General features: G+C 38.2%; 1 protein-coding gene across 2 annotated transcripts in view; it reads right to left on the bottom strand.

The window, feature by feature from the left end:
• Positions 1–351: 351 nt before the first annotated feature.
• AP1AR (adaptor related protein complex 1 associated regulatory protein) overlaps positions 352–13,766 on the bottom strand; it is a 13,679-nt gene continuing 264 nt past the window's right edge. The window contains exons 2-10 of one of the 2 annotated variants that reach the window (XM_026048022.1): positions 10,140–10,188; positions 9,015–9,041; positions 8,357–8,382; positions 7,530–7,626; positions 6,668–6,766; positions 4,911–4,972; positions 4,386–4,459; positions 3,827–3,955; positions 352–2,517 (exon numbers count right to left, since the gene is read on the bottom strand). In XM_026048022.1, the coding sequence (XP_025903807.1) occupies positions 2,252–2,517; positions 3,827–3,955; positions 4,386–4,459; positions 4,911–4,972; positions 6,668–6,766; positions 7,530–7,626; positions 8,357–8,382; positions 9,015–9,041; positions 10,140–10,188 (829 nt within the window). In that variant the 3' untranslated portion in view covers positions 352–2,251. The remainder of the gene's footprint in view (positions 2,518–3,826; positions 3,956–4,385; positions 4,460–4,910; positions 4,973–6,667; positions 6,767–7,529; positions 7,627–8,356; positions 8,383–9,014; positions 9,042–10,139; positions 10,189–13,766) is intronic. The other variant, XM_026048023.1, reaches the window with a different exon arrangement.

Below are 13,766 nucleotides of genomic sequence, written 5' to 3'. Positions count from 1 at the left end.
TATTTTTCCAAGCTAAGTGGGATTTACTTTTGCAAAAGGTACACTTATGCTATGAAATTAAAACTGTACTCAAATCAACGGGGAACTGTTTCTATTGATTGTCTTCAGGTTAAAAAAAAATAATAATAATGGGGAAGTGAAGGTAAGGATAATACAGATCCTCATTTAAAGATGTTCTTTTCAAAATTACTTTAATAAGAGCACTAAGTCTGTACAGATTTATATATTACAGTAATGTATTATTTCACATAAGCAATTTTTTCATCCTTCTATTTCATGAACTGTTACTTTAGGAAGTCTCACATCACTCATTAATAGGATTCAGAAGTGGAATACTGCTAACCATGGCTACAGAACACACACGTTACAGTGTAAACTTCCAGTTCAAACTAAAGCTTCAGTTTTGCCAGATGCTTGCTCATTTTAAAAGCGAGATGCTCAGCTACCGTTTACTTCCCTCAAGCATGATCAGGACAAGTTAATCTCACATTCACTGTTAAGGAAAAGTAGAGTAAGTTATAGTTTCAGCAAGTAAAAAAAGTGTTTATTTACACGTTGAGAAAGTTGCCTTACTTTCAATAGGCTATCATACGAATACAAGTTAGGAAAAGTTAAAGAGGAGTAGCTACTGCCAAACCAAAAATATACATTTGATGTGTACAAATTTTTAAAAGCATATTACAAGCATTGCAAATGCAGATAATTACATTTAGTATTTCCCATGACATAGCTACAGCTTAAGTGAGGAAATGGAATGTTACCAACAAAGGATTTCTGTTGGAGAATGTCAATATATGTACATATTCAGTCCAAATATCCAATATTTTCACTGCAGCTAAAAAAAAAAATGAAGAGGACCACATCATATTGACCCTGACATTATCTGATCCCATATAATCTACAACAGCTACACAACTGTTACCAGCATATTAAATTCTTCTAACAACTACTAACCGTGTTGCTTTTATTCCACAATGGGGACACTGCACCCCCAACTCTTTATCTAGGGAGAAGCAGGAGAGCAACACAAAACTGCCGTGGAATAGCCTGGCTTTACTGAAGCTGTGGGGAAGGCTTGAGACTGTGATTGTTCTTCATTCCTCTTCCGGTAGTGTTAAAAAAAAATAATGACTTTTAACACTTACAATAAAAATAAGGGAAATATCACACAATAAAATCACACAAGATTCACAGTAACTAAACACCTGTTAAATTTCAGCCCATATTAGAAAAATTAACCAACTAAGAGGCACAAGAAAGCTAAAGCACTTAAATACACTGTTTTGTAACCTGAAAAAAAAGAAAAAGACATTCTTCCTTCTTTGTTTTATGCAAACACATGAACTCAGATTTTAAGTTCTTGTTCTTTCCAACCTAGTATCAGAGCAACTGATACTGTCTTCAACAACTTAAGAACTTTAACCTCTGTGTAGCAACATCTTCAGATCTGTTGCGGGGTTTGGGGAGGTGGGGGGTACAAGGGAATCAAAACTTTGGTCTTCCTCGTTCTCCATTAAATAATGCTGACTTTTTCCATTTTGAAAACGTTTAAAGCATAAAGAGTTTGTAAAGTTGCTTTCTATCTAGAGCACTCTCACTCTATCTGGCACATTACACAACGTGGCATCTTATCTAACCTGATGATTTATACTATGTTTATACAGGTCAATTGTGCTTAGTTTAACAAAAAAAGTAAGGAGAAAAAACACACGCTTAGGGAGAATACAAATTAGGAGGGAAAATAGCCAACTGAAAAATAACTTTCACAAATAGTCAATTGCCAGTTTTGCCCCTAAATACCTGAAAAATAAAGCATATACAAGATACTGCGGGGGGGGGGGAAAAAAAAAGATGATTAAAACAGATTTCCCTGTCCAATTATTAGATAAATTATATCCGACTATTTCTGAGATAAACGTTAGACCAATGATTAATTTTAAAAAAAAAATCAGTAGAAATACAATCCAGGAAAAAAAATAGTTAAAACATAGACATGATAAGCTGCAAAGCTTAAATTAGTGCAGATAATATTAGACCAGATAGCCAGAAATATACRCAATAGATTCATCCTAGTTTTCACAAAGATTTATAAGGTAGATGATAAAATTGCACTTAATTCTGAATTAATTCAGTTAGCAAGTCACTTGCATTCCTTGCCAAATAATTTATAACATCATTGCCTTCTTGTTCTTATAAAAGAGCAGTCAATTTTCGTATGCTCTTTGAAGCATGTGGTCATAGGGAAGTTCTACTACCTGTCTTGTTGATCAGAATCAGATATCCTTACATCTGATGTAGACAACTCTAAGACAGGATTTACAAATCCAGCATACTCCGAATTGCCATTATCATCCATTTCGGCACTAACAAAGTCATTCTCCCACTCCAAGCCATTTGAATCGTCCGAGGCTGAAGCTGGATGACTGCCAGTYTTCTTGCTGCTGAATTTCAGGGCTGCCCGGAGTATGTCCTCTTCTGTTTTAGAGCGTTCTCTCATTGGAATCATTCTGTTCATACCTACAGTTCAAGACATGCTTGTGAGATAAAACGATTTGGAGGGAAGCATTAAAACATTGAAGAAACAACATCGTTAGAGATCCAAAACCTGGAAATTTCACTCCTGGGTATAGTATCCTGTMATACACCTCGAACCTACTGACAAGTCGCTTAAACATCAACTAAAACACGTTAAACAGCTAAAATTTAGATGCTGGGTGCATTTGCATAGGAAAGCTATTTCTATGAAAAGATATGTTTAAACTCATGCAAAATGCTGATCAGAAATCCCGAGACGTACACTACAAGATACTATGTACGTTGTTGATGCATCAGACACCATTTCAATCGCTGCAACAGGCAAAGGGAAGGACTGAGCTTGTCATTTTTCTTAATTATTTTTCTTAATTCTCCTCATACCTCCTTAAGGAAATTCCCTTTTTAAGTACGAACTGACTAATGAATTAACTCGTTCATAACTGAACTTACATGTTGCAAGTGAAACGCCTAAGTAACTTTTGGTGGGAACATTTGGAAAAAAATATCCAAGAAGTAAGTTTTCACCTTTTCCAGACTCTAAAGTGATGGACTTGATGTTAACACTTTGTGAACCTGTTACAACAGAGCTACTTTTCAGCTCAATTATTCCTTTGGTACTGATAGCTCTCAGAAGCTGTTGTCAGTCTTTGTTGCTGACATCATTTGAGCTATGGTGCCAAGTGTCATTATAATATTAACACTACAAATTCCCTAAAATTAGGACTAGTAGTTCTTCAAATGACCATACCATCAAATGAACGTGACAGTTGCAGATATCAGTGTCTACAGACACAGCTGGTAGAGCAGATATGCTTTTTCTGGACTGGTGCTAATTTGTCGCAAAATAAAATCCAGTACACTTCAATATATGTCATACAGCTCAAGCTTCCATTCCTCTAGAATGCTAGTAGCTTTGCACACACAACCTAAAAAAGCGAAGCTGTTCCTGTTGCTACTGGCTCATAAGAGGGCAGCATTTCTTTACAAATAGTTTGTTGTGACTTGACTACAAGCAATGACGTCACAATGTGCAGGAAAACGGATTTACAGAAGGATCCAAATAAATGAATTGATTTGTTGGACAGATGACCACATTTACCAAGCAAGCAATTTTCTAAGTAAAGGTCACTTACAGCTATTTCGTCAGTACACACTTGAAAGAAATGCCATCAGAAGGAAGTTTTAAGCCACCTTCCCTTACAGAAAGGACAAGTTTGCAACCACCGCAGTTAAAACTATCAGTATCTTTAATCTGTAAATTGAGAAAGAAATTGAATGAGAGGATAAATACCTTCCTCATCTTCCCACTCTAAGTCTAACGACGTGCTGTCATCATTGCCACTCGTTGATTTTGTTTTGGTCATTAAGTCACAGCTGCTTTCCGTGTTCGGTGTCAGCACTGTAGCGTCAGATGAAAGTCCTATAAATATTAAACGTTAGTATATTTTACTAAGAAATGGTTAAAAACATTATATACATACACATTTGCATCTTTAAAAACACCTAGGTTTCACAAGAATTCACTGTAGATTACTGTTTCTACTCCGATGACTGAAAAGTTTTAACAAAAGACCTGTCTGCCCTTGAGAACTGGAATGGTGCCGAAAAGTTAAATATGCTCTGCTCTTCGAGGCCACGAGGCCTTACGGATTCAAGAGAAAAATGAGTTCCTTTTCTTTTCTTCCAGTGTATAGGAACATAATAATGACTTTTTATTTATATATATATATATATATATGCATATATATGCGTGTGCGCGCGCGCGTGTGTGTATAGATATATAGATCAAAACATTGTGTTCCTCAGAGTCATTTCACATTTAAAAACATACATAAAGAAGAAAGACTTACTACTACTTCGAAAAGCTTCATACTGGATTTTCGTATTTCTCAAAAAGGAATCAATATCTTCTTCTGTGACAGAGCTGTAAAAACAATGCACTTGAATTTATTGCTTTAAACTRTATAAATCTCCAGAGACACTATTAAAGTCTTATCCAAGTATACTATTGTTCACACAGTGTTAAAGAAATAATAATGTTTATACCCAAGTTTGTGTGTATACATACACACGTAAACAAACATATATATATTTCTATCAAAAAAGGTTTTATATATTGAGGAGTTGACTGTACCCTTGATTTATCATGCCTCCTTCCAAAAACTCCAGAGAACTCCAGAATGAATATAATCTAGCCTCAATATTGGTAGCAACAAGCATGCATAAGTAACTACATCGTGTGAAGGAGAAAACCGTCAACTGAGTAAAAACAAATCTGACTGGGGAATATGGCACTTGTAGGTGCAAAAGGCAAAACACGCAAAAGTAAACACAGTTTGGTTCTCATGTATTGTTTGTAACATCTTGCATCTTACCTCTGATAGTCTCCATTATTAACAGCATGTGCTCTCGGCGTTATCCTTTGCAGTCTGTGTTGCTACCAAAAGAAATAAGCCGTTGAAGTTTTGGCAGACCATCACTCAGACACGTACTCAGTGCCCGAGCCCTCTCGTAGCTGGGGTTTCAGAAGCAGCACTTGCCTTTCTCAACTCGGAGCAGACCAAGTACAGCTCACAGAAAGGCTGCCTTTCACCCCAGTAACATCAAATTTAATGTGACCGAAGTGATCGTTATATGCAAGTCGCATCAGAATAAGCAGATTAAATCTGCTGAGGAGATAAGGACTTGTTAAAAAAAAAAAAAAAAAAAAAAAAAAAAGTAGAAATAGCACCTAATAGTTATAAATGAGATGAGTTAAGTAAGGACAAAAAGCCAGGGATTAGACACTGAAATATAGTAAAGCACTCAACAAAAATAAGTTTCTGATGTATGCAGTTACTTCCTTTTTAAAATTCACATACCTACGTAAAACCAGATTTACCTACTCGTTTTGTTAGGTCATACACACATATCCAGCCCTGTAAGTTCCAAGAAACACCCATATTAATACCCTACAAATCTTGACAATTAACTGGGCAATTCAAGCAAGCCAAATTTCTTTCAAGAAGATGTCATCTTTTGAATKCAAAACAATCACAAAAAGAAAAAACACAATAACAAACAAAGACGACAAACAAACAAAACACACACACCCATACACACAAAACCACACACAACCACACGTCCCGTGGACTGTTCCTTGAATATGCTACAATTGCAACCATACCCATTATATATTCACAGACAAGGACAATTCTGATTATTTTTGAGATTTTGCACATTTCCTGCAATCTGAAATCTGTACAAGACTACATATTTTTATGTCTTTATCAGTATAGTGAATATACTGAATCAACTGATAGACAGGGATTAAAATACATTCTTTSGGCTTCAACACGGGAAAAAAAAAGTCTTAAAGGCTCTCACAAAACAGAAGAGCATATGTTTTGAGTAAGCAAGAAAACATAACTTGGCTGTTTTTTTGCTTGACCACATTCCACAGTTATAAATACAAGACATCTGAAGGCAGGCACAGAAGGAATTCCAAACACACACACACACACACACACACCACACAGCTACTGTTAAGTACTTATTACTGGACTTTGGCTACTACAAATAAAATCACAAAATCATAGAACAATTCAGATTGGAAGGGATCTTAGGAGGTCATCTAGTGCAACTTCTGACTCAAAGCAGAGTCAACAATGAATACAGATCATTCAGAAACCCTTTTCTCTTCATGTTAAAACAAATCATACAGAATGGAAAACAGTGCATATAAGTAACATATATTAAGCTGTATTTTGTTAATATAAGGACATCATAATGTGTACTTAATTTATATTTTTTTCATTAGAAGACAATCATAGATCACTTTATATGAACAGCAGTAGACTTCTCTATAGTGCAAATCTGTTAAGCAAATTCTGTGTTAAAAAAAATCTATCATTCAGGGTTTGTATTCAGTGTCTGAAGAAATTTCAAACAATTTTGTTCATTTTCAGTTGTCCCAGTCGGTTGTAATTTCAAATCAGGCATTTGTTGCTATTTCTTTCTCCACTGTAATTTACAAGCCAAAGCAAAGCAATTTCCTCATTATGTTTCCTCATATGTAAAGGACATTAGGAAAGTCTGAAACACGAGAAGAGAACAGAAGCTCTGATATATATTGGGGTGTTTTTCCCCTCACCTCCAAGAGCTTTTTCTGCTTTGCTGCCCTGGCTGCTTCACGTTGTGCAGCATATAAAGCCTCTTCTTCTATTCTTAACTTCTCCTCTTGTAAGGCTAACTGTGTATGAACAAAACAATAAGGGTTAACAAAAGCAGAACCTATCTAATCTTCCTATGAATAAAGCCATAACTCCAATAAATTAAAAGAAGAGCTACTAGAAAATAAAAATAAAATAAAATCAATTCTATTTAAAACATTTTTTCTTCATTAAGAGAACTAGACAGCTCCCCCCACAACAATAATCCCATGATATGCAGACAGCTCAACATTTCCCTATGAAACAAACATCATTACTAGGAAAACAGCGAGTTGCTGTAAATGCACGGTTGCATTACATGATGAACTGCACAGTGAAAGGCTTAAAACTTTTCAAACATGTATTCATTCAAGATGATTCTTAATCTCTACACGGTATTCCACATCATATTCCATTAACTGCTGCAATGCTCAAAATGACAAATTAGGATCTTTGCTTAAGAAAAAAAAAACTCTAAACAAACTCAGCACAAGAAAAACCAAATCAAGTATCCTACCTGTTTTACCTTTTACATGAAAAGAATTATGGCTTAATTCTTATGCACAAATAACTAGCCCATTTATTCAAATTGCCATCTGAGAGATGGATGAAAAGGAACCATCCCTGATGGCAACTTCATTTCACAGCAGTCAATCTCTTTGGGTATCTAGCAGTCTAATAAAAACCCAAGAGATGAACACAAACACATCGTTTTGTTCTTGTAAGATCTCACTGCACTTATGGTTAAGACTGAATACAMGAAAAAAAGCTGCCCACACCGCACTAGTCATCGTAACTGTTTACCTCTGACTGAAGTTTCATATCAACGGCTCTCTGCTTTTCAGCAATGGAGTCATAATGCCTCTCTTTCAAGTCAGCAATTTCTTCCTCAGTCAGAGGCCTACAGGCATGGGAGGAACATAAAAAGACCGCAACTATTATTTATTCCTGAGGACTCCGACTTGCCCAAGTAACTTAAGTACATTCATACAGTCTTTCTTGACTGGTCCTGTAACCTAAAAATCAACAAGTTGTGCTTTTGTTTTACCCCCTCCTAAGATCGAGGTTCCAATTTACTCAAGACTATTAGCTCTCTCCTCTTGCCTCTGTAGAACATTCTCTGTATCTGTAAAGAAAGCATCTTCCCACAACATGTTTTCTTAAAAGGAACAGAATACTTAAACCACCATTGTTACGGAAGTCACTATTTTCTTATTTGTTCCGGTCATGCAAGAGCATTTGTTGCTCCTGTATGTCTTCCCGATAAGAYTGCAAAAGTGTTATAATTGTCAAGTCTGCTATGTCCAACACCTTTTCCCAGAGTGTTGGCTTGAAATCTACATTTGGGGAACTATCAAGATGAAGTAATAGAAGATAACTAGAATTAGGCAACCAAAGCGCCCGTTTCAGTGCTAAAACCCATTACCTATCAAGACGTCTAAGTAACTGCTATTTACATAAATATTAATATGCTCACTAAAAGATCCACTGAACCTGCAGTCTTAAAACCTGTGCAGCTTTAAATGCTGACCCTGTTAAATGCTGACATTTTTGATGGGAAGTATCAGGAATTGAACAATCATATGAGGAAAGCACAGAGAAGGAGAGGGTCCTGTATCTCGAAGTCTTACCTGTGACTGCTTCCCGGGCTTTCCCCCTGTTTAAAAAACAAAACCAAGAAAACCCTAAGTTTCTGAGAGACCCGTTAATCAATTAATTTAGAGATAGAGAGAGGTTAAAAAAAAGTTTCCTCCATATCTGGTTTTACAATAGGAAGGAAAACATGTTCCATTATACTGTTTTTATTTCAAATTTCAAAGGATCTTGTCATGAATCTGAATTGGCTGACTCAAAGCAAAAAAGGCTTCCATGTGAAAAAAAACATTCCGTTGCTGCACGTGAGGAGCCAACCTAGTAGTCTTCATTTTTAAAATACAGGGCAGGGTACTGAAAACACTTTTTCCCTGTTATCAAGCTAATGGGAAAAAAAAGAATAGTGTATTAAATTAACAGTGAAGATCTACTTTTTCCTGAAAAAGAAAAGCTTTGACCAGYTGACCCATAATCTGTCTTTGGGACAGAGTGCTGCCAACACTTTGAAAAGACAACTCATGGTCCCGTTGGGTCAGAGACAGAGCGTTTGATGCATCTTGTACAAGAGTACAAGTTTGATGCATGTTGTACAAGAGTTATACAAGAAATAAATCCTTAAGTGAAGTTTTAGATTTATAATATTTTTAAGCTAATGTATTGTACTAGCAGGTTTTACTTTATCATTCTAGTACTTACCTCATCACTTTCCACTAGGTTCTCAAACTGCAGAGGGAAAAAAAGTAAATAGTCTTTAACAATCCAGTATAGCACATCACAAATCACCTAGTATGATTACATGTTTAATCTACTCTGTAAAAACACTACTCCAATGGTAATATATGGACTACAATACTATTTATGAAAGCCTCTACTTTCTCAGCAAGAATTACCTTTAGAATAGGGCCTACTCTCACCAGGATTTCTTGTCTTAAAACATTACATTCTCTGAAAGGGCAAGAGTCAAAATTAAAAATCTTCCCACACTTCACTATATCTCATGTGAGAGCCCTGACAATCAGTGAGGTCTCAGTAGCTTGTAGGCCCCTATCTGACACATTCTAATGCAAGCAGTGCCAGGAGGGCTGCGGCTCTTGCGTAAGCCAAAGCAGCGTTTTAACTTAAAAGCATAGAAAATTTGAAAGGCACAATTCAAGTAACTTTTACCTCACATGGCAACTTGTCAAAGTACTTGAAGATATATTACTAATTTACAGAAAACCTTGTGTTACCCTCTATCCAGAATTCTTTTTTCCCTTTACGAAAGGAAGTCAAGTATGCAGAGCCCAAACCAGTCAAAAACACCTGAAAAGCATTCTAAGCAGCACAAACTCTTACAGCAGATATCGAAATACCATATGAAAATGAAACTAAGCAAATGAAAATGCTCCACACTGTTTCCAGGTGCACCTGGAATCAGTRTATCAAGCATGGAGGGCAGCACCTATCACAGCACTCCTTCCTGACCTCCATACCAACTACACATTGCGTGCGTGCACACACACACCCAGGCACGCACTCGAGCTCGGCAGKGAGGAAAAACGCAATTCACAGACGTTTGGATGATTTGGTGCTGATGATCAAGTAACGATGGATATTCTAAGTCTCTGTAAATCACAGAGTAAATGAGATGATGTATTAAGAGTCTGAAGATAGCATGGGAACCAGTATCTTGGCTTTCAGTGAAGCATCAATTCAGTCCGGAATGATCTGGAATATTTCATTCTACATGAACTGTAAGAAGTATTAAGGGGGTATTGCTTGAGAACAAAACAAACAACCTTTTCTTCCCCATTTAGAACTGCTATAAATGTGAGTACTCACCTCTATAGTGAAGTGTTCTCCTGTTGAACATGTTCTAAAATACTTTGATCTGGAAAAATAAGTCTGTGGTTACAATACAGAATAATATTCTCCATCTTAAATTCACAACAGAAGGGAAATAAGCCCAATACTTGACATATTTCATAAACTACTGAAAATTAATAGYGAAAGAAACATAGTACTTGTTAACCTGAGCTCTGCATTGCTGCCAGAGCAGCAACAGCTGCTTAGGCAACAGCTTATGAACACGTGGCACAGAGCTGGAGCAAGGACAAGCACTTCAGATGAGGGAAGGTCACTTATCGGCATGCGGGACCCTCCTTCCCTGCAGCCACCTGGCATTCGGAATGGGCTCTGTGGCACCTTCAATGCAACCTTCTCGAGAGCGACTATTTCAGACAACTTGGGAAAATCCTATTGCTCATCATGACATTCGGCTCTTCACTAGCACAGCTTCTTGTGCAACATYATACAACATCAACTTACAACACAGTCTATTTTGACAGCTTGACATASCTAGAAGGCTGACTTTCCATTTCCCCAATACGCCTAAAAACATCAYGGATATTAAAAGCAAAAACAACTAAGCGCCGCAGAGAAAAATATCTACAAGGAGGGCAAGACAACACTTTCTGACCAGACAGTTCTTCATAGACTGCAGCTTTACATCATAAATCAGTGTTCTCCTTGATTCWATAATTATTTCAAAGTTGCTCTCTATAAAAATCAATGCCAGTATTAAGTAACCTCAAAGTATTTTACCTAGCCAAAGAAGTTGTGCTATGATGCCAAAGTGCAATCAAATGTATATTGGTGGCTCAGAAAAATGCCCATTTAAACAAACAGCTTTTTAAAGCCAGAGAGTTTCCAGGTGCAGGTGCTCGCTCACACTAGGAAGCYGTCCAGGGCCTCAAGCATTTCTATGCATGTTCCATACTCGCCATCAGCACCTCCTTCTACCGTACTAAAAGCAACACGCCGGCTCAAGCCCGAATCATTTTAATCGCATCGTATTTCATCTCCATACCGTTCCCAGGTCTGCCCTGACAAGCAGCTGCTCGCGGCAGGCTGCAACGCAGAGCCGGTGCCCGAGAGCTGCTTCTGCGGGATCGACACTACGAAACCAGACAGGCCAGTTCAACTCGTGTACCGCATGTCACGTATAACTGGGAGACGTGGCACGGCTGCTTAACAAACACTCACTCTGCTCCTGGCTAACACCTTGGTGTGCCGGGGCCAATACCGCTGGCAAGCCAGCTTCTCAGGCCCTGAACAATTTTATTCCAAAGAAGGCAGCCCCGATTCCCACAGCAGCTACGGAAGATTGAGGTCACGAAGGACAGAAATGGAAACTCCATCAACTCCATCCCCATCTTGTCACATGTACCGCCTTCAGCTGAAATAMAATTCAAATGTTTAAAACTGCTTTTATTCTCACTTAAGCTGTACTGTTTCCTTGCTTTCTAAAACAAACTTGAGAAGCGCACGTCACTGAAAGCATCCAGCAGGTTTAGTCTTTGAAAGCAAGCGCATGACTAAAAACAGTGACAAAACAGCTTTAGTTTTTACACAATAAGGAAAAGAAGAGTTGGAGACAAATTATATATATAATAAATATATATTTATATTATGCCTTTAGGTGTAAAGAGGAATTCCTACGATTGAAATCAGTGACAAACCAGAATGACCTACTTTCTAATTATGGCTGCAGGTTGTAGTACTCCAAGCCAAACTCTTGATCTATTTCGGATGAAGAATAAGGACACTCCTTAAAGTTTGTTTTTTAACAGAATGATGAAATTTGCTGTACTGAAGGTMTGGGAGATTCATATCTCTTTACTCATGCACAGAATGAACTTTATAACTATTCTAACAATTCACACATAAATCTCCAAATTTTTAGAACAATTAYAAGCAAGCAGAGTAGAGAATCTTAGAAGATTTTGAAGCACTTTTTATAGAACTGTGTACTCGGTTACTTAATCTGGAATCTGTTTCCTACGGTTAAATCTTGATGCCTCTAAGAAAGATTTAGTAGGTTTTGAGGGAAAAAAAAACTACCAAAATAATCGCAATTAATGGGAAAAGTTACATTATGCTGCTCCMGAACTAGTCATACTTCCAGAATTTGTAACAAACTTTCAAACCATTGGAATTTTTAAAATACATTGGACAGTTTTGTTTTTAACCTAATTCCCTATCTCCTCCCATCACATGCTTAAGGAAAATACCTATGTTGCTCAACACTCAAATACCATAAATTACCAGCTCACTTGGAAAATGAAAACYTATTGAGACATATGACAGCAGAAGCACCGATAATCTTTTTCTTGTAATCTGATCTCTGCATACGATATTCCAGGTTCAAGGGTCACAAGGGAATCTAAATTCATAGGGAACATAAGTCCTTTCGCTTAGGAAGGCCTGTTTCCTGTTCTATCATTTCAAGACTTCTTAAACCCTTGCTCTACAGGCTACAATTAGAAAGTTATATAGAAATTATATACATTGTATAATATTATATATAAGTAACTAAATATGTGTATTTTTTATTTATATTTTAGGATTATAACAGCAAGCAAATGTCAGCAATAAAGACAGTTTGCTGTTGGTSTAACGGGGACTCTAAGCCTATGTGGGTAGCTAAACTACAAGGGCAGGCACAAACTGCGTCGGTGAGGTTACGCTCCCCAAGCCTCCTTCCTGAACCTCTAACAGGCTCACAGCTGTCCGCACCAGTTAAGAGAAGAGCAGTTTTCCTAATTCCATGTATTGGCAGTCCTATTTGCCCGTCTATGAACYAAGCAAGCAGTAAATCAATAGTTGCAGAAAGGCACTGAAACGTGTGCTAAACTCCGGCAAGTCAACCCGCAAACTTGTGCAACAGCTTGCTGAAAATACGAGAGGGTTAAAAGCAAGGCACAAAGCTGCTAAATGATACTCCAGGAACCAAACGTGAACCAAAACCAAATACTCCCAGAGATAACACTGCAAACACTGAAAAGCAAACAAAAAGGCCAAAGAGTCCTACAGACTCAGAAGGAAAAYCACAGACAAACAAAAAATATATAGGCTATAGTCACTTTACAACTGYGGGAAGGTAGCAGCGTAGCTACAAATAGCTGTGATAACCAAGACAGCCGGCTCCGCGGAGCCCGAGGCTGGGCCTGAGGTTGGCAGGGCCAGGCGACCACCTTGCAGACGTCCTGCCACCACTACCCGTCAATGTGAAGCCTCCAGAAGAATACGGCTCATCCAAAAGCTCACGGCGCAGCAAGTACGTGTCACATCTGTCCTCTTCATAKCACAGTACTAGAAACAGACACTTAAACGACAGCTATTCAGCCATTTCAGACGTTTCTGTGCACACTGCCTGCATTGCAAACGCCGGTAAACACCGGCAAGACAAACAAGCTGCGGGGAGGGAAAGGGCTCCCCTTCCCTGCCCATCCGCCGCTTCCCGCGACCGCAACCCCCGGGCTGCGAGGGAGGGAAAAGCCGCAGGCTGGCTGGGGGCAGTTACACGCCAAACGGCGGGAAGGCTCCCGGGAATGCTGCTGCTGCGGTGCCCTCAGCCCTCCCCGCGCCCCACGGCTCGCTCCAGCCTCGCCCGCACGGCGGCTCCGC

Source organism: Nothoprocta perdicaria, unplaced genomic scaffold (genome assembly GCF_003342845.1).
Source record: "Nothoprocta perdicaria isolate Ctin4 unplaced genomic scaffold, notPer1 scaffold_506, whole genome shotgun sequence".
In the NCBI taxonomy this organism is placed as follows: Eukaryota; Metazoa; Chordata; class Aves; order Tinamiformes; family Tinamidae; genus Nothoprocta; species Nothoprocta perdicaria.
Note: the sequence above shows the minus strand (reverse complement) of the source record. Positions and strands in the feature narration are given on the sequence as shown.